Below are 20,533 nucleotides of genomic sequence, written 5' to 3' on the forward strand. Positions count from 1 at the left end.
GGTCCTAGCCTCGTCACTACTTCGCCGAGGTTAGGCTAGGCACTTACCAGCACATGGGGTCGGTTGTGCTGATACTACACTCTGCACTGTGTGCAGATCCCGATGTAGCAGCTTCTGAACCTTAGCTTTGGGTAGCTACCTTCAGTCAATTTAGAGGTCCGAGGTAGTACTGCAGGTATCCGCAGGCATGCGGATCACACGGTGACTGAGACAGAATTAAGTCAGGATAGTTGGAACTCCCAAAGTATAAAGTGAAGTATTTGTTTTATAAGAAAGAAAAAGAAAAGAATTTTTTTTAGAATATTCATAAACTGCTATTATGCGATTATTTTAGAATTGTTCTTATAAGCTTTATGTTTTACATGCATTTAGAATCTTTGCTCGTAATGTATATGTTATTAAAGTTTCGTCCCCTGTCGTTGAGACTCACTGAGTACAATGGATGGTACTGACGTTCTCTTTTGGGAACCTACGTTGGTCTGCGGTACAACGTAGGAACCGGTTTTGTAGGCGAGTAGGCTACGGGTTAGGACTTACTTCTCTTCCAGATTGGTGAGCTCCGCTTTTGTTCGTGGAGTATTCCTTAGAGTCATCTTTATTTAGCTATTTCTTTGTTTACTTAGAGAACTAGCTAGGAAATCTCATTTCCTGAGCAGTGCGTCAGTTTATCAGTAGAGGCTTTATAGACACAGTCGGTGGGTTAAGATTCAGATATTTTTTATAAAAACTTAGCAGTATTTTATTTTTTACTACGAATAAAGTTTTGGAGTTGGCTTATTTTTGGTATTTAAATTAATTAAAAGTATTTGGTTATAGTACTGCCTTATTGCATATAAAGTTTGAAGTTATAACAGATTTGATAAGCACAGATGGTTCGCTCGGTCATGTTTAGTGATCGGGTGCCGGTACCGACTTGTGTAGAAAAATGGGTCGTGACAGCGCCCAGCCTTGGCTCATCTTGACATTGCTCCGCACCAATGCCTTGCCCGCAACCTACCGCCCATGATTTTGCCGCACACGCCCGACGCCACTGCCGTCCGCACATGCCTTGGCCGAGTTTCTGCCTTGCCCATGTCAACCCTTGTTTCACCTGTGCCATTGCTTGTATTTTCCTTCACATAGCCTTGTCTTAGCTATTGAAAGCCTTTGCCATCATTTGCACTCCCGCATTTTAGCTTAGACCATATTTGTTGCTACCACAAGCCAAAGTGCCCGTGCCACTGACTTTGGCGCGCATGCCATGCCATGCCGCCCCAACATTGCCCACACTGCCTCGTCAAGTCTTTTCCAAGCATGTCTTGCCTGCCCCAAGACCTTGGCCAATACTTTCCCACAACAGCCCTCATGACAATGTGTTGTCCGTTGCCTGCATGATCGATTTGCCCGCACAAAGGCCAATGACAAGGCCATCACGCCCAATCCTTGCCACATCCGCGCCTACTGCTATTGCGGCGGCAGATGCATTGGCTGACTTAAACATCGGTGATGACCCTGCTAAACCTTCGCATTCAAAGTCTGACGGAAGGAAAGACAAAGCAAAGGAAAATTTAGGCTAGTTCTTCATAGTAGATGATGATCCTTTCACAGAATATGGACCTTGAGATCGAGCTTTAATACAAACATTCAAACTGTAATAGAAAAGAATGAGATACATAAATGAGATCAACTCAGCAAGATCTTCTTGCGGAAAACAACCAAAAAGAAAGAATTGAGAACAAGAAATAACAAACATGCAAGAAGCAAAATAAGAAAAAGGAAAAAGTGCAGCTTTCACTTTGACGTCCTTCTCGATTCACGTGTCATCCTTGCGGATAGACCATGCTAATCTTTTCTGTATCATTCCAATTTCGAAGTCCTTCTAGTTTTGTGGCAATGAACATTCAGTAGGCATAACTCCCTTGAATCGTGTAGTATCTTTGCAATAGTCATAAATCATGTATTTGCTCCTAATTGAGTTCATTTGATCAACCTTATTTACACTCAATTTATTGTATAAAGGAGAATTCCACCAATTGGATTTAGTAGGTATTGCACATTGAACAATACTCAATGGTCCATTCCAATAACAAGCTCTTGGCCTAAACTTGCGATATGTTGCAATAAATGGTGCATTTGTCCAATCAATTTTGTCACGTCCACCTCTTGTTGCCCATTCATCAGCATTCCAAAGGCTAGAGTATATTCTCATTCCTTGTTGGTTTGGAAATGGAATTCCTTTGAGTTGATAGTTTCTAAATACCCTAATTGGAATACCATCAACGTACCACCTGAAAATCATAAGCATTGCTAAATCAAATTTCAAGATTCTCTGGATTTTTTACTATATATATGTGCCCGTTTGTTTGATGTAACAGAAGTCATTCTCCGAAAAATATTTTTTTCTGGACACTATTTTTTAGTATTTGGCTGGAGAGTGAAATATTACTTTTGAATTTTTATGTTAAAGACGGATAGTAATATTAGCAAACTAGATAGTGCTTTGATGATATTTTGAGTATTAAAAATTGATAATAATATCTAACCGTTGGTTAAAGCAGTAATATGAAGTTAAGATCTGATATAATTGTGCAGAAAATTAGTGACTTCCATCCAAAAGTGTTGGAAAGTTATTTTTCCACTTTGGTGATCTTTTTTTTTTTTTTTTTGTGCAATCAAACACTAGAAATGAAAAATATTAGTCGAAAATACCAAACACACCACCACCACTCTAAAAAATTTAAATAGATAAATAGCGAAGGTAGAGAGAGTTGACAAATAAGTTGGTTTTTCTGTAATGGAAGGAAGTTGTCTGAAAAAATCGACTTACACGACAGCATTAGGGTTCCAATGAATGGTGTAGTTGTGAAAATCAGCAGTTGGATCAAACCAAGGATAGAATTGTTGCTCCCTATTTCCAACACCTTGGGTATAAATATTTGTGTGGAGAATGTAAGGTTGTCCTGATACGTTTCCTAAAAACTCGAAATCGATTTCATCATGCTTGGTACCAGTAGAAGATAACTGCAAACGATAAATAAACAAAAATCATCGTTAGTATATAGAATTTAAACTCTAATAATTTTTGTACAATCGATTGACTCTAACAACCTTTTTGATTTTGTAAGTTGTTTATTAAGAAATTCAAACTTGAATATTGTACGGTCAGACCTCTCTATAACAGAATCCCCATATAACAATTATTTACAATATAAGTCAAGCTTTTTTCGTAACCGATTATTATGTTGTGTTATCATATATGTCCTCTATGATAACATTTCATTATAACAACAAAAAATATCGAAACAAACGAGGAGACCGTTATAGAGAGGTTTGACTGTATAACTATATACTTACGTAGTATGTTGTGACTGTTCCAGCAGAGTTGTTAGGTACCAACTTGATAAGCATTTCAAAGCTACCAAAGAGAAATGTTCTTTTTGATTGCGCACCAGAACCTGAAAGTTAAAACCAGATTAGTCAATAATATTGTCAACCTAAAAATTTAAAAATTCTGTTTCTTTTTTTCTTTTTTCTTTTTTCTTTTTTTCAATCAAACAAAAATGTCATTCTTATTTTGGCACCCCTTTTCACTTAATTATTTGGGGAGGCACTCTCCTCTTGTTCGAGGTAGATCTAGAGCAGGTTCTGTAGTTTCAATCGAAACCATTATTTTCGACTCAAACAATATAAAAATATATACATATACAGTCAGACCTCTCTATAATAACATCTCTATATACAACAGTCATTCACTACAAAATTCAAATTTTTCTCGGAACCGTTTTTTGTGTAATGTTATAATATATCATCTCTATAATATCACTTCACTATAGCAGTAAAAAATTATCGGAACAAACGAGGCTGACAAGGGAAGGCTACACAAGTAATTAAGGATTTTTTGCACATATTATACATATGAAAAGAAAATTAAACATGCCTGCAGATTTATCAAGGACCAGTTGAAGATCATCCCCTAGCATTTGACAATGATGAGCACCCCAATTGACATACATGCTACTTGAAATCTTTCCATTGACTATAGCACAATGAAATGCAAATGTTGCAATGATCAAAACCAAGGAATTAAAAGCTATGAATTTGGCCATCTTTATAAATTTTTGAGTAACTTGAAATGGCATTTTGCTCTTAGGCTGTGTAGGCTTTATATAGCTGAAATTAAGACCTTTTCAATTACTACGTAAATGTTTATGTATTTTGTGCTGACCATGTCTGAGGTTGGTATTCTAAATACCGAGTGGACGCAGTTCGCAGTAAACAAAAAAATCTGGTTACATGTATGTTGTATCTGTTAGCTTCTGAGCAAGGAAAAAAATAAAGAATATTAGCATATATATATATATATATATATATATATATATATTATATATATATATATATATATATATATATATATATATATATATATATATATATATATATATATATATAAGGGAGGTGCAAAAACTTAAAAGAACAAATGATATGAACCAGACATTGTGTTTTATAAAAACGACTTTTATATATCTCATGATCAACATTAATGGTTACACATAGAGGCGGACCTATGTGTTATGTTGAGGGGTTATCGGACCCGTAAACCTCAATAGAAATCTTGTATTTGTATATACATATACCTAAAAAAAAAATTAAATCACTTGGTACATTAAACACTAAAAGCTTAAGGAGGCACAGCGGAATATTATGCCCCCGTCACGTTAAAATCTTGGATCCGGCTATGGTTATACAGTATACACACCATTTTGCAAAAGCAGTATCTAATTGGAACCCTTAAAATATGACGTACTAAACTCTTTTTTACCTATATCTAACTTTGGCATCGATATTATTTTGAAAATGTGAAGGGGTGGGATTTAGGGGTTGAATGACGTGCATGAGACTAAAAGATTTGAGATAAACAAGTTGGCTATGGTTCAATATGCGAAGTGATCAACTCCACTTAGGTCTAAACGTGCAGACCATAACATTAAATTCTTTGTATTTAGAGAACTATATAAATAGCAAATGAGAGTGACCCCAAAATACTCCCCATAATTTCACTTTCAGGTCTCAAAATTTTGTATCCCAAAGTATTGATCTTTTTATTTGTTTTAATTTGTGTGGCTTGGTAGAGAGAACGATCAACTTTTTTGTGTCATATTTTCCAAAAAAACAAATTGCGTACTGTCATCTCCCTCTACATAGTCCTATGTTCGAGTGAAGTACGCAATAACCCTCAAAGTGTATGGTCTAGAATTTGTGTCCCTTTTTTGCTCCGTCGGTAGAACTTCAAGTTTAACAAGTGTTGCCTTCACTTGCCCCATGAAAAATACTTTTTACTTTTGACCTTGAAGTTTTGCTCATGGGGCAAGCAGGTAGGGGTGGGCGTTCGGGCAATTTCGATTGGATATAAAAATTTTAGTTTGAACTTTCGGTTTTCAGATTGAAGAAATGACAACCCAAATTCATTCCAAATAAGCTCGGATTGGGTCGGATTTCTTAAGTTCAGTTTCAGATTAATCGGTTTAAATACTTTGAATTTTCGTTTTTGAGCCTATAAGTTGAGATGTTTCTCTTCTTACAAAAAGTAGACATTCGAATAAAGTATTCATGTTAAATTGCCTAAAAAGTTTCCCAATCTCACCACAATCATCCAAATAAAGTATTCAAGTAATAAATCATCATCAAGAAAATACAACAGAGACATTACTAAAGCCGATAAGAAGTAACAATAGTAAAACCATGTCCAAGTAGAAAGTATTTGACAATAATTTAGTAATTAGTATTGAATATATTAGATTTGTATAATGGGTAGGGTATTGGACTTATTACTATTGGTATATGGATAATTGGCTAAGTACAAAGTATAAAAGTTGCGAACTTTTCGGATATCCAAATATCCGAATTACCATATCTAACATCCAATCCAAAATCCAAAATTTTTAAGTATTAATTAAGTCCTAAATCCAATCCGTAGTCCTAAAATCCAAACTATAAATTTAAAAAGTTTGAATTTCGATTTAGATTTTGGGTTTGTCTAAACTATGACCACCCTAACCAACAGGAGTTAAAAGTTAAAGACTGCCAAAAAAAACTATAATATTTCTGCAATTTTTTTTGTCTATATTCTGTACGTTTTGGGTATAACATGTACCTTTATAAAAAACGGAAAAGGGTCTAAACTACCCATATCATTTACTAAATGGTTTACAATTGCTCTCCGTCCACCTATTCATCCAAAAAAGCACACGACGTTAATTCTATTAACAAAATTATCCCGGGACTAAAGACAGAACATGTGGGCATTCTATTTAATGAGGTGGCATATTTTTATTGGCCACGTGGCATTTTGGGTCAGACAACATATATGGGTTTAGTACCCGTCCCATAAACCGAACCTGCCCTAATTTTTTTACAATCCGGGTTAAAGAATAACCTTTCCGGCTTCTTCCTCCTCCTCTGTTTCATCCTTCCATTGCTTCTATGGTCTACCCCTTTTCCTCACTGGTATCTTTTCTTCTTCGCCACTTCCAAGATCCTCGGGAACAGATTGTAGTACAAAAGATGATGGCATAAAGCACTGAAATTATGAATTTAATTTGATACTTGAAGAGCTTTGAGTTATACAAGTAGACATATGGACTAAATTGGTGCGTGATTTGTGTGTAAAAATATCAATCAGATGTCGTTATTCCGCCAAACATTGTGTCTTTCTCTCTTTAAAATCTTTTTTCTCTCTCTACAAGTCCAAATGGTTAACTCATTGGAGGATTCCTCAGATTTTTCTTCAACAAAAGCCCAAATCTCCAGTAAACGGTGACCAAAGTGTTTATTTAGTTCCTTAACGATGAAATCTCACATCCCTATTTTGACCCATTCCTCATGCAACTGTTTGTTTATATATATCAACATAAAAGTAAAATAAACAAAATAAAAATTGAATTCTCTGATTTTGCTTTCTAGAATTGATTTTTAGATTTGGGTTTTATCCAATTTAGTTGAACCCGAATTTGAACCCATCAGATAATGAAAATGATGAAACAATTGATGCTAGCTTTTTTAGTTTTACTCAGATTTCTTTTAGGACAAGAGTGCATGTGGCCCAGTAAAAAGACCACAACACATTAAGTTGAAGGTCCAACTGGTATGTCGTTAAACGTATGGGTATTTTAATTAATAAAATTAATATAGTATGTACTTTTGGACTAATAGATGGACAGAGTGTGTATTTGTGGACTGATAGATGGACGAAGGCTATAAGTAAACCTTTTATCAAACAACAGGGGTAGTTTAAGCTCTTTTCCCTAAAAAAATTGTGAAATTCACATTTTGGCTCATGAAAATGCGTAATGGTAGATATTTCTGCAGTACCATAATCTATATTTAATGGGCGTATGGACATAAGAATTGTAAAATTTCAAAATAGGGTGAAAACTTTTTTCAAGTGAAAATGGTATTTGAAATTTAGAGTTGTGTTTGGACATGAATAAAATCTTGGGGTGTTTTTGAAGTTTTGTGAGTGATTTGAGTTAAAATTTTGAAAAATAGCTTTTTGGAGTTTTTCAAATTTTCGAAAATTTCCAAAATGCATCGTCAAGTGAAAATTGAAAATTTTATGAACAAACGCTGATTTCGAAAAAAAAGTAAATCTTTTTTTGAAAAAAGGGAAAAATTTCTTATGTCCAAGCGGGCTCTTACTTACATATTTATGACATAGCAAGATGTTTTTTCAAACTTTCCGCATTTGACTCTTTCTATTTTTTCGGGCACCTTCTCCATAAAAAAAAAAATTAAAAAAAAAAGCACCTTCTAATTTAAGAGAAAGGAATTTTCAGTGTGAATAGCAGTTAAATATTTATAGTTAAGAGCGTTTCACATGTAATTCCTAAATCTATCTTTTTACTTAAAAAAGAAAATAAAAAACAACAACCAATATATGATGTTAAATTGTTTCCAAATTGATGTTAATCACGTCAATTCTTTAGCCAAGTCATGTAATTTGGGACTCAAGTTAATTAGTCATATGAGGGGGAAGTGCACGGTTAGCCACTAATAACACATGTATTTACTTTTAAGCCACTGTTTAAAATGTCTTTAGTCTTTAGCCACTGCTTTAATAAACTTTACCTGCCCAGATGAAAACACCCTTCTGCTCATAAAAGTTCAGGACCAAGTGTCCTTAACTTTTGAAATTGCAACTCTAAGTTCTGGACTTCAAGACTACATGTCCTTAACTTTTGAACTTGGAACTCGAAGTTTAGGACCACCTGTCCTTAAGTTCTGTGCTTGTAACTCTAAGTTAAGGACTACTTGTCCTTAACTTTTGAACTTGTAAGTCTAAGTTCAGGACCTATTGTCCTTAATTTTTGAGCTAGTTAGTCTAAGTTCAGGACTGAGTGTCCTTAACTTTTGAACTTGTAACTGTAAGTTCGGGACCAAGTGTCCTTAACTTTTGAGCTTGTTAGTCTAAGATCAGGACCTGTTGTCCTTAACTTTTGAGCTTGTTAGTCTAAATTCAGGACCTATTGTCCTTAACTTTTTGGCTTCTTAGCCTAAGTTCAGGACCTATTGTCCTTAACTTTTGAGCTTGTTAGTCTAAGTTCAGGACTTCAGGACCTATTGTCCTTAACTTTTGAACGTGTAACTGTAAGTTTAGGACCTATTGTCCTTAACTTTTGAGCTTGTTAGTCTAAGTTCAGGACCAAGTGTCCTTAACTTTTGAACTTGTAATTCTAAGTTCAGGACCAAGTGTCCTTAGCTTTTGAACTTGGAACTCGAAGTTCAGGACCAAGTGTCCTTAACTTTTGAACTTGTAATTCTAAGTTCAGGACCAAGTGTCCTTAGCTTTTGAACTTGGAACTCGAAGTTCAGGACCAAGTGTCCTTAACTTTTGAACTTGTAACTGTAAGTTCAGGATCCATAACGTAGCAGAAAATCAAACATTATTTGTATCTTTTCACAAAAAAAAGATACAAATAGGTCCTGAACGTAGCAGGATCTTATCGCTTTCATATAAAGGAGAGAGAATGAGAAAGAATCAAACTCTATAGTCTTGCCACACCGATCAACAGCAACAAACCCCTTATACACAATGATATCTACTATATTGAAACTGACATCTTTTAACATAGTCCAGATCCAACGACTTCGAATAAAATAACATAGTAGGATCATATTTTAGAGCTTCAAAAAACGCCAGTAGAGAAATATTACTGCTCTCATGAGTACACAACAAAACTTTTCTAACAAAGTCGAGTTTTTCGTGCTGGACACGATAAGATTTACAAACTTGAGAAACGCGGAAGTCTCACAGACGGCGGCACAGTTCTTCTCCCTAACATGAAAGAGATAGAAGAAAAAGTAACACAGTCTTTTCATATTATTTTTAATAGACTAGTGCCTACTATTGCTAAGCATTGAAAATGCTGGATAAAAAGTAAATACCACTTTAAAATGTGGCTACCCCACATAATTTTTACTCATATAACGCTATTCTCATTTGGTTTGGGCTACTAAATGTTTCTAGCTCGTTCGGTTTAATAAATAGATCTTTACACAAATAGCCAATTGGGTTCACTATTTACTTTTCTAATTATCCAGTATAGATAGATCATATACGGTTATACATAGAGAGAGAGACTAAACTTATATTATACACCCACCAATTATTTCTAATTTAAGCGATTGGGGAAACGGCTACTTAGGTTAATTCTTCTTTTAAAAAATGGCCAAATCTAGTTCGGGAGTACAGCCGGGAAGTTGAATGTAAAGGCCCGATTAAAAAGCCCAGGCACTATAATAGTGTCATAAACCATAGAGTAGTAAAGAAGTCCTCCACTAGCCAAATATATAAAAAATATATCATTTGGTGACTATTATTTTTGGGACCTGCTATACTGTGTAGTTTTTCCACGTTCAGTTTTTGCTTGGGTCAATATGAATCGGATAAAAATGTGTCAAATAATAGACTCATAACCCTAACCCGTTGGACATGACCCAACTTCTCCTTATTTTTTTTTTACTTTATGACTTGTTGGGTTACATTTTTTTTTTCGGGACCTATTTTAACAAGTCTTCTGATAATCGCACCAGTCATCACTCATTAATTATCTGAATATGAAATAGATCCAGAGAACGATATGGGAGTACTATACAGCTCATGCAATCTTGTGATATTAATTTTCTAATTATTCATAACATCTAAACTAAAGGTGATTTTCAGAGAGACAAGAGAGAGAACAAAGAACAAGTGGAGACTGAATCCGACATGTTATTATGTAGTCAATTTTACCTCTAATTTATCACAATCAGAGCTGGCATGCCTGACAGACCATGAAAGATTACGAATTTTATCTGTCCAAATTAAGAATTATTGGTCGCTTGGGTAGTGTCTTTAGCTTTGTTTACTACTCAAATAACAAGGTAATTTCGACTAGTTGTGTGATAGATATGTGGAATTCCTCGGCAGGTAGTCCCGCTACTAGAAATTCGGCAAAAATCGACCACGGACGACCGACCAATTTTGGTCGGTCAAAAAACCGGACAAAAACCCAACCAAAGTTGGTCGGTTTTTCAAATTTTTTCTTTTTTATTTGGTCGGTTTCCTTTGCGCAAAAATACGGGAAACTATTTTTGAGTTCCACAAAATTTATTTTTCAAGAAACCGACCAACTTTGGTCGGTTTTTCATTTAAAATATATTAAAATTAATATTAAAAAACTGACCGAAATCGGTCGGTTAATTCGGCCGGTCATTTTAAAAAACCGACCAAATTCCGTCGGTAATTTTATTTTTTAATAAAATCGACCAACTTTGGTCGGTTTTTTCGGCAATTTTTTTTTTTGAATTTAATTGACCGACCAAAGTTGGTCGGTAATTTCTGACCAACTTTGATCGGTATGCCCTTCCGACCTTCAAAATACTGTCCACACGTGAATAGTCGCGTTTTGTACTGTTATTGTCCATTACCGACCAACTTTGGTCGGTTTTGCCCGAATTTCTAGTAGTGTCCGAGATCTCGAGTTCAAGCCATGTGAATAAAATTAATTGGGCCTTAGTGTTTCTAATACCGAATAAATAAACTCGAAAAATATAATATCGAAACTGACTAAAAAATGAACATTGAGTGTAACTCAATACAGAAGGCAAGTTCATGAGAGAAAATTATTAAAAACTTATAGGGAGACCAATGCTATATCCTACGACCAATATGGGACAACATAACACTCCCTCACACTAATGACTGTCAATTGGAGCGTGAATAACAAAATATGCGGGCCTAACATCGAATAAACCAATAATTAGGATGAGTCTAGATTCGATACTAAGTGAAGAAATAATGAGTCTGGATTTGATACTAAGTGAAGAAATAAACCTTACATCTAAATTAACTACAAAAACTAATTCGTGATATACAAATTGTTCAAGACCATACGAGGAGATTAGTGAAGAGCTGTGTTGAGTTCCCATACATCATAACTAAGACATTGTAGGAATGTCCCTTATTCCTTATCATTTCATGTTTTACAAAGAAACTAGTTAATCAAGATTAGGATTGTCAATGTATGGGGTTTCTGATGTAAAAGAAGAATCTATGTTAAAGTTTATTAAATTTGGCCAAGATAATTTTTTAGAGTTCAAGTCCAAACATATGCAATTATTTTCAAGAAGGGCAAGAAGTCCAAGAAGCTCAAGATTGATATCAAGAAGCCAAGATTTTTTCCTTCTTAAAACAGGATTTATTTTATTCCTTTTAGAATAAGGATATTCCTTTGGTAGGATTCTAGTTTCTTTTCCTTGTAGAATAGGATTTTACTTTCCTTGTCTTTAGTTATTTTATTTCCTTATTAGAATAGGAATTGTAGTCATCAAAGAAGAGACTCTAGGCCTATATAAAGGGTTCTCTTGCCTTGTAGAAGAAAAAATCACGTTTTTTAGGCTTGCCCTAGTTTTACAATAGAGTGTTTTTCTCTATTTTGTCTTCTTTATCCTTGTTTTTGGTTCCAAGCAAGGTGGTAATAGTCTTTATCTTGTTTTCAATTGCGTGTGGTGTTTCTTTATCACGTTAATTGAATCCAAGTGGTGACTTTAGGAACTTGTTTAGTTCTTGATCTTTCAAGAACACGTTTCTTGATCTAAAGTCGTTCTTTTGATATCATAGAATCTTAACTTTCATTGAACTGGTGCAACATCAGTATTTACTTGTTTTGAATGAGTAAATAGTAATAGTTCAGATCGTCATCTTTCATCTCGTTTTTGAATCATCAGATTCCGAGTCCTAAAGCTTGAGATACGTTGTTTTTTGAACCGACCCACAAACCACGTTTTCGTTTCAAGATCTTGATCCTGGTCGGTTGGTTCTTTGTTAACTCGAAGAATCACTGTCAGTTTCCCAAAAGCCAAGCAAGGTTTCATGAATTCAACTATGATAACGTACGATTTTTAACCTATCTTTTACAATAGTTACTATCATTGGATTTGATCTTTTCCAATAACCTTTTGACATTAATTAACCTTTATAGATAAGTAATGATAATAAATAAACATCATTCATACATTGTACCAAATCAAAAGAACATCTTAACACCAAAAAGGTCCAATAAGATGAATACAAAAAAAGAGGAAATTTGCAAAGATTTGTTCCTCTCTTTACCTTAGGGGGAAAATCTTTGGTTTTTGTTCCCTCTTTTTCTTCTTTTTTAAAGTTGAAAACTGTTCAATAACAGTATTTGGATAACCTAAAGTACTTATTCACCAAAAAACAAACAACCAAACATAATTAAAGAAAACCATTGTTAGATGCTTTAATTTCTACTTCATATATATGTATCCCAATTGAGATGTTTTCTTACTGATAAATCATAAATCCTTCCATTAATTAATGGAACTTTAACACATGAGGCCATGGATATTTTTTTTTTCCACTTTTTTTTATGGAAAGTCAATTCCCTTCAGTTGCACCTTTTTTTTTTGAAAGAAATTACTACAACAACAACTATGCTATAAGCCCAAAAGTTTAGATCGGTTGTATGAATCTTTACTGTCCATGTTGCTCCAACTAAGCTCGTCTCAGTCCAGTAGTACCGAACTTCAATAAGCTGCTCAAACTGACTTTTGCAACTTTACAAATCCAAACCGAAGGGTGCTCTATTTTTTGAAAACTATTAGCTATGTATCATAACATATATCTTCAATCCATGCATCTGACCCCAAGATAGTACATATCCTATAACTGTCAGGATCATTAATAGAAAGATTATAACTTCGAGACACCGAACAAATTCCCTAAGAAGTAGTAGTAGTAGTAGATCAAAGGGAAAGTCTGAGCTCCAAATCTAACTCTTGACAGCCATTTGATTCAGAATTTTGACTACTTGAACCAATAGAGTCACTTCTGTCTTTCTTCCTCCTCCTTTCCATTGAATCCTATTAAATTACCACCCAAATATTTGTAATTAATTTATTATTTTATTAACATAAACTAATTGCAAATTGTGTTACATGGTAAAATGGAATTAATAATGTAGCAAAATACCTCTACTTGCACGTTATGGAGATGTCTAGTCATATTAGGGTGAGCATAATGTTGAGGTTCATATACTGTGCCAGGATGCCAAGTACTGAATTTTATCACAAAAGCAAGAATTATCAGAGCCAAGTACAATGACAACATTATAATTTGATGGAAAAAAATGGGAAATAGTTAAAAGAATTTTACTTCTATATATACATAGACAGACAACGATCGATGAAAAACTTTTACACTATCATGTCACATAGAACAGGAACTAGTAATCTAGAAAATAAAGTCGATTACCTATCACAACAGGTTGAAAAATGTTAATAATGCAAAGTTCTTTATATTGCCGGTGTATGTAACTTAAACCGTAACGAGTTTAACTGTGTATCACAGCTTTACCTCTACCTTGTGCAGGTAGAGAGGCTGTTTCCGGTAGCCAAGTACAATGACAAAATTATAGTAATTTGATGAAAGTAAATGGGGACAATAGTTAAAAGAGTTTTACTTTTATATATACCTACAAATAGACAATGATAAAAAACTTTTACACTATCATGTCACATAGAACATGAACTAGTAATTTAGAAAATAAGGCAGATCAAATGCCACAACGAAAGGGCAGTTTGGTGCATAAAGCATCCCGTGGTCACGCAGGATCCAGAGAATGTTAAAAAAATTAATAGTGCAAAAATTCTTCATACTGTCGGTGTATGTATTGAAATCCTAACTAGAGTTTAGAATTGTCCATATAACTGGTTCTAATGAAAGGAGTAAGTACCTTGCTATAGAAGTAGGCTGAGAATCTCCATATCTAATATTTGCTCCTTCAATGCCACTCAACCCCATCTGAAATTTTAAGAGTGTCAAATTGTAGAAATTGTTACAGCAGATCAAACTCAAGTGGGAAAACATGAAAAGTCAATCACAAGAAAACAAATATCAAAATACCCCAAAGAAAATTAAGAAGGAAATTGAAAAATGAATGTGAAAGTGCACAAATGTTCTCTAGATTTCAGATGCATATCCAGTCATGTAAAAATGAATACACATACTAGAACTCTCTTTCAAAAGTTACTCTTAAAGAACTTATATGTTCCTATAGGTCACGGTTTAAAATCGCGAAAGCAGCCACTAATGCTTGCATTAGGGTAAGCTGTCTATATCACATCTTTGGGTGCAGCCCTTCCCCGAACCTTACGTAAACACGGAATGCCTCGTGCACTGGGCGATCCTTTTTTATCCACTATGGACAATTTTGCAAGAGGCAAGACCTCCTCAAGTTCAAAGGGTTTTCAAAGGAAAAAGGAAGCAAAATAGGAGAACCTCATTCTTAATCTCTCTTCTTGAAAAGGGAAAGTAGACAAAGCTCTCTTCAGACTATCACATAATATTTAAAATGAATTTTCTCAGTTACACAAAGGAATCAAGATTATTAAGGGTAAAAAAAAGAACAAAAATTCATCTCTACACATCTCCACAAGCATTACAGACAACTCAAAGTTTGAAAGAACATACATATTTATGTTTTGGGATACCTTCCCATATTATTGGAATAGTAATAATAAAGAAATTAAAACTTTAATATTTCAAGAAAAATAGTTCATATCCAATGTACTATATCTTATAACTACATACCATAATGCCTTGTTGGCCAGGAAAACCATAAGCTGGTGATGAAGAAGATGAGTATGAAAATGATGGAGATGATGAATATGTTGTTTGTAGTCTCATTTCCTCCTGCATATATACAAATTCAAAAAAAAAAAAAAAAAAAATCTATCAAAACCCTGAAAATTTTCAGACGGTCAAGAATAAGAGAGTGGATTCTGAAATGTATAAACTTAACTCCATATATATGTTACAACAACAACAACAACAAAAAACCCCGTGTAATCCCACAAGTGGAGTTTGGGGAGAATATCGTGTACGTAAACCTTACCTCTACCTTATGAAGGTAGAGTTGTTGTTTTCGATAGATCACCGGCTTAAGAAAAACCCAGTCACATAGTCAAAGTAGTGTTGAAACTCCATATATATGTTATTTTTAATATAAAGACTGAATCCTAAAAGACTGGATTCTATCGAACTCGTGAACTCATGGTTAGATCTGCCACTGAAAACACATAGAATTAGAAATGATAAAGAGAGAAACAAACCTGTGTGAGATTGGTGGTATAAGGGTTATTGTGAAGAGAAGAAGGAAGATTATAATTAGAACAACCCATTTCACTATGTAATCTAATTTTTTCTAATTGAGCAACACCAAGTCCTCTTTGTGGCTGCTTATTTTGCTTTTCTGAATTATTTTTCTTGCTTTTTCTTGATGATCCTGATGAAGATGATGATCTTTCATTTCCCAAATAATTTGGTTCACCAAAATAATTACTGCCCATCTCTCTTTTTCTCAACAAAAAGAAGAAGAAAAAACTTGAGAAGAAGAAGAAGTAAGAATTAAAAACCAAGAAAGAATCAAGAATTGAGATGATTTTGCTCAAAAATTTTGTAGCATTATAAGGCTAAAATCAGTAGGTTAAAGAGAAAGAGAGATCTTCAAAAATTAAAGGGGTTGGTTTTTTTTAAGATGTCAATAATTGCATAGCTGGATCAGATTGCATTTAGATTTATGAAGATTGATTTGATTTATCCTTATATTAATTGGATTTTATGCCCTTACTTTTTGCTTGCTTGCTAGCTCATTTTTTGTGAACTTCTATAAAAAAATTTCCTCAATTATTTATTTGTCTTAGTCATGGACTTGGAAGAAGACTTGATAGTGATTGTCCCTCTGATTTCATTAACTCATTAATTTATACAATTATTCCAAATCATATCTTTCCTACGCGCTTCACTCCCACGTTATCTCTCCTACGCTCAATTTAGGCCTTTGGCCATAAAAAAAATTTCACTTTTTCCCGAAAACTTTTTACGTTTTTTTAAATCAGTGTTTGGTCATAAAATTTTAAATTTTTACTTTAATATGAATTTCGAAAATTTTCGAAAATTTGAAAAACTCTAAAAAGCTATTTTTCAAAAAATTTCACTACAGATACAAAAATTCAAAAATAGCCCAAAATTTTATTCATGTCCAAACACAACTCTAATTTTCAAATACCATTTTTACTTAAAATAGTTTTTTTACTTTTTTCGGAATTTTATAATTCTTATGACCAAACGCCTACTTAATAAATACACGGCAAAATATAGTTACCACTAAATCATAGTCATAGTTAATTAATTCATATTCTCACCTTAGTTTATCATAACCATGGCAATTAGTATGGTTTAGTGTAAACACCTGGTGTAGGTAAACTTTTACCCTCATGGTAAGGTTACACGCAGAAGATATGCTTATACCGATCCAGTGAATACATGACATATGTTTTCACAAACACGGTTATTGTTAAATCATATTTAGTTAATTTACATTCTCATATTAATATAACACCTAACTATTGATAAATTAATATAGTTTGATGTAAACACCAGTACACGTGAATAAGTTTTTACTTCTTCTTTCCTTTTGCCATTTGTAAATTCTTTTCATTTTTACCTTTTCTTTGTTTTTTTTAATAGGAAATCTTACTCTATTTATTGAATATCCACTAATGACAAATTAAACAAGGAATTTTAACATGAAGATTTAAAAAAAAAGAAAAAAGTAAAAATGCTCACTTAGGATCGAATCGATCTATGACCTAAAGTAATTTTTGAGCCACCTTTTTTGTTAAACTAAAAAAATTCTTAGTATGTCAAGATATCGAACTCAACGATTAATATATAGACAAAGGATATTCAATTGAATCCCTTTCATATAATGTAGCTCTGCCCCTGATTCTACATTATTAGATTAATTAGTTAATAAGTTTCCTTTCGCATCTAACCTAATCTTCTAGGTGACGATATATTCTCCTAATTAATAAACTTCAAATTTGCATAAAAGATTCCAAGTAGCGTGCTTAATACCCTAATAATTCAATTATAATATTTTCATAATTATGTGTTCTTGATAAAACTTGAGAGAAAATCTAGAGGAATTTGGTTGGTGGATCATTTAGGTAAGAGACAATCAAGTTATAATGTTATTTAGTTTGTCAAATGATCATGTCTGATTCAGTGATTTTCATTGCTCAAAATTTCCTTCCATCTATGTGGATTTCTAGTTCAGTTTTCAATGCAGTTGTCTAATTAACCAGATTTACAGCTTACATATTTATTAGTGATAATATTTATTACTCCTATAACAAAGAAAAAATAAATAAAATAAGTAATACCGGGTTGGAAAATACTTATTTGTGATCTCTGTGCTTACCAAACAATTTAATTTTAAGAGTCACAAATTAAAGTAATAATACATATAATTTACTATGGTTAGGTCTAAAGTGATTAAGTAAGTTTATATAGACAATAAATATATTGTATATATAAAAGGGCAGCCTAGTGCATGAACAGAGGCGGATCTAGGATTTTAGTTATATGGGTTCGTATCTACTATTTATTGCAATATTAGTGATTCTTTACACATAAATTTAAGCTCCGTATCGAAAGCACTGGTCCAGTTGAACCCGACAGTTCTATGGTACATCCGCTCCGATGCACGAAGCATCCCGCGTTCACGCATGGTTCGGGGAAGGACCACACAAGCAACCTACTATGATACAAGCATCAGTGGGTGAGACCACAACTCGAATTCGTAACTTATTTTATTATTATGTGCATAAACATCGAGTGCGAATAAATTTTTTATGCTGAGCAAGAATAGGGGGTGATGGCATGCAAACCATATCAAATCGAGCTGTTACACGCTATCAATTTGTGGGTCATATATTATGAGTTGTTTTGAGGTGTAAAGAGAGAATCATCTCATTTGTTAAACAGACATGTGAACTCAAGCAATTACTACAAAACAAACCATCAATTCCTTAAAAAAGATTTCATTCTGTTCATTTTCTTATTTAATTTTATATTTATATGGTTTTCTCTTTCCAAACGATGTCAATTTTTGAGGTTAATATGAATTAGTATGCAGGCAAAAGGTCAGAAAAATAATAATAGGAAAATAAAACTTAGTCCAATTATTCCTCTGTTTATTTATATTCGTATTCAACATTTCAACTATTTTGAACTTGCAATTCCCCTATTTTATTCTGATTCTTTTTCTTGAGTTTGAATAATCAACATTAGATAATTAATATGTCTATATGTGCATACACTGAATTCAATTCGGCATAATATTTCGTTTTCTTTTTATGTTTTACTGGTCAAACTTGGATCCTAACTAATAATATAAAAATAAAGGTCTTCTATAACTCATTTTCAAATGCGTATGGTTCTTGCCTCCACGCATAGTAGTTTTAATTTAACATTAACTATTTAAAATTCATTTTGTATTATTAAATGATAATTAATTAATCCACCTATGTTTTTTTATTTTTATATCATTTTATTTTTATTTTATTGTTGTTTTATTGTTTGCGTTCAAGAAGGAGCCACGCCCTAACACCAAGGAAGATACTATTTTTATATAGTTCAAAGATTATGACTGACTACGGGAAGCATAAATTCCCTAAAACCAAGAAAAACATTTTTTACTAAAATTTTAAAATGATCTTATTTTCCTTGGATTGACTTAGAAGACATGGATTTCCTTGGGTCACTTAAATTCCTAACTATAATCCACATCTTAATTAATAAAAAAGTCACCAACATGTATGATCCTTATATCTCGAGATGAATTAGCAAAAAAAAATATTTCGAGAAGAATAAGAATTGCTCAAGTGGTAAATACCCTTCATCTTCAACTCCGAAATCGTAGGTTTTGGTCACGAAGGAAGTAAAGTAGGGAACTCATAGAAAGAGGTTTAAAAATAATCTAGAGAAGGAACTCCACTTTTATTTTGTAAATTGATATATTCGATATACATACATATATCGAAATATTCATATATATTATTATATTTAGGGAAGAAAACTAAATTGTTGATTGCATGGCTAGAAATAGTTTATCTAGATAACAAAGTTATTTGGTATCTGTACTGGTGAAAGATAACAAGTACTTGATAAATATAATTGAAGTTAAAAAAAAAGGTAATTTAAACATCACGGTTATTTAAAAAAAGGTAGTCTATTGAAGATAGAACAAGAAGATTTTGTGTATTGAAACCCCTCCCCTTTTGTTTTGGAAAAATATGTAATAGACCTTAAAGGGACAAATTTCAGTAAAAATGTCCCTAATTGTATTTTGATGTAGTAATGTATAAAATATAATCTTTATTAGCAATAAAAAAAAACATATATAAACAAAAGATCAAATCTGCTAGTTAAACAATTTCTGACAATAATTATTTTATTCGAAGAAAAGATCTTCCAAAAATTACTTTTTAAAGAAAAATTATGTATCATCAATATAATATTGACAAACTTGAGTAATTTCACCAAAATTTGTTGAAAGCTAGATAACATCACAAAAAAGAATGGTGTTTAATTAGGCCAAATAAAGGAAGGAGAATAATGCCTTTCTGCATTTTTACTTCTAGAAGCTAGCTTCTAATATTTTATTCATAAAGGAAACATAAAAGAGCAGTCCGATGCACTAAATTTCTACTATGCCCGGGGCGGGGTCTAGGGAAAGGAGGCCATTTCCACGGCTTGAACCCGTGACCTCCTAGTCACATGGCAATAACTTTACCAATTACACTAAAGCTCCCATTCTCAAAAACGAAACATAAAATAATAAATAACCAAAAAAACATAAAGCTGGGTGATTTCTCTCTTCAGGTTGCTTCAATAAAGGTGTCCTTTTCCTTTTTCTCCAAAATCACAATAGAATATTTTGTTAAAGCTTATTAAAAAGTGGATTAGCTTAGACATGTAGAGCCCAAAGTTTGTCTCCCTAAAGCATAATTAATAGCATTAGAGAATCACCTTTCTTTCATTCATAATCAAGATTAAAAAATGAGTTTAACTAATATTTAATCAATCATGTTACTTTTACGTGTATAGCAGGTAATTTGCCTTATTTCAAGATAGCAGAATCCCATC

The 20,533-nt window shown here is 33.1% G+C and overlaps 2 protein-coding genes across 2 annotated transcripts; both read right to left on the bottom strand.

The window, feature by feature from the left end:
• Positions 1–1,536: 1,536 nt before the first annotated feature.
• LOC109244638 (probable xyloglucan endotransglucosylase/hydrolase protein 26) lies at positions 1,537–4,125 on the bottom strand. Its single transcript, XM_019411758.1, has 4 exons — positions 3,917–4,125; positions 3,334–3,434; positions 2,807–3,000; positions 1,537–2,267 (listed from the first exon to the last, which is right to left on the bottom strand). The coding sequence occupies exons 1-4, from the start codon at positions 4,116–4,118 to the stop codon at positions 1,859–1,861; spliced, it is 906 nt and encodes a 301-aa protein (XP_019267303.1). The 5' UTR covers positions 4,119–4,125; the 3' UTR covers positions 1,537–1,858.
• An 8,650-nt stretch (positions 4,126–12,775) lies between these two features.
• Positions 12,776–16,234, bottom strand: LOC109244639 (protein SPEAR3-like). Its single transcript, XM_019411759.1, has 5 exons — positions 15,652–16,234; positions 15,131–15,232; positions 14,274–14,341; positions 13,511–13,595; positions 12,776–13,401 (listed from the first exon to the last, which is right to left on the bottom strand). The coding sequence occupies exons 1-5, from the start codon at positions 15,886–15,888 to the stop codon at positions 13,285–13,287; spliced, it is 609 nt and encodes a 202-aa protein (XP_019267304.1). The 5' UTR covers positions 15,889–16,234; the 3' UTR covers positions 12,776–13,284.
• Positions 16,235–20,533: the final 4,299 nt, after the last annotated feature.

This window comes from Nicotiana attenuata, unplaced genomic scaffold (genome assembly GCF_001879085.1).
Source record: "Nicotiana attenuata strain UT unplaced genomic scaffold, NIATTr2, whole genome shotgun sequence".
NCBI classification, from domain to species: Eukaryota; Viridiplantae; Streptophyta; class Magnoliopsida; order Solanales; family Solanaceae; genus Nicotiana; species Nicotiana attenuata.

Excerpts from the sequence above, each read along its gene's own strand:
- LOC109244638 (XM_019411758.1), bottom strand. The coding sequence starts at position 4,118 with ATGCCATTTCAAGTTACTCAAAAATTTATAAAGATGGCCAAATTCATA. Across the intron at positions 3,435-3,916 it reads GGTCCTTGATAAATCTGCAG|GTTCTGGTGCGCAATCAAAA; the intron begins GCATGTTTAATT and ends TTTAACTTTCAG. Across the intron at positions 2,268-2,806 it reads TGGAACCCTAATGCTGTCGT|GTGGTACGTTGATGGTATTC; the intron begins GTAAGTCGATTT and ends TATGATTTTCAG.
- LOC109244639 (XM_019411759.1), bottom strand. The coding sequence starts at position 15,888 with ATGGGCAGTAATTATTTTGGTGAACCAAATTATTTGGGAAATGAAAGA. Across the intron at positions 15,233-15,651 it reads ATACCACCAATCTCACACAG|GAGGAAATGAGACTACAAAC; the intron begins GTTTGTTTCTCT and ends GTATATATGCAG. Across the intron at positions 14,342-15,130 it reads CTGGCCAACAAGGCATTATG|ATGGGGTTGAGTGGCATTGA; the intron begins GTATGTAGTTAT and ends TTAAAATTTCAG.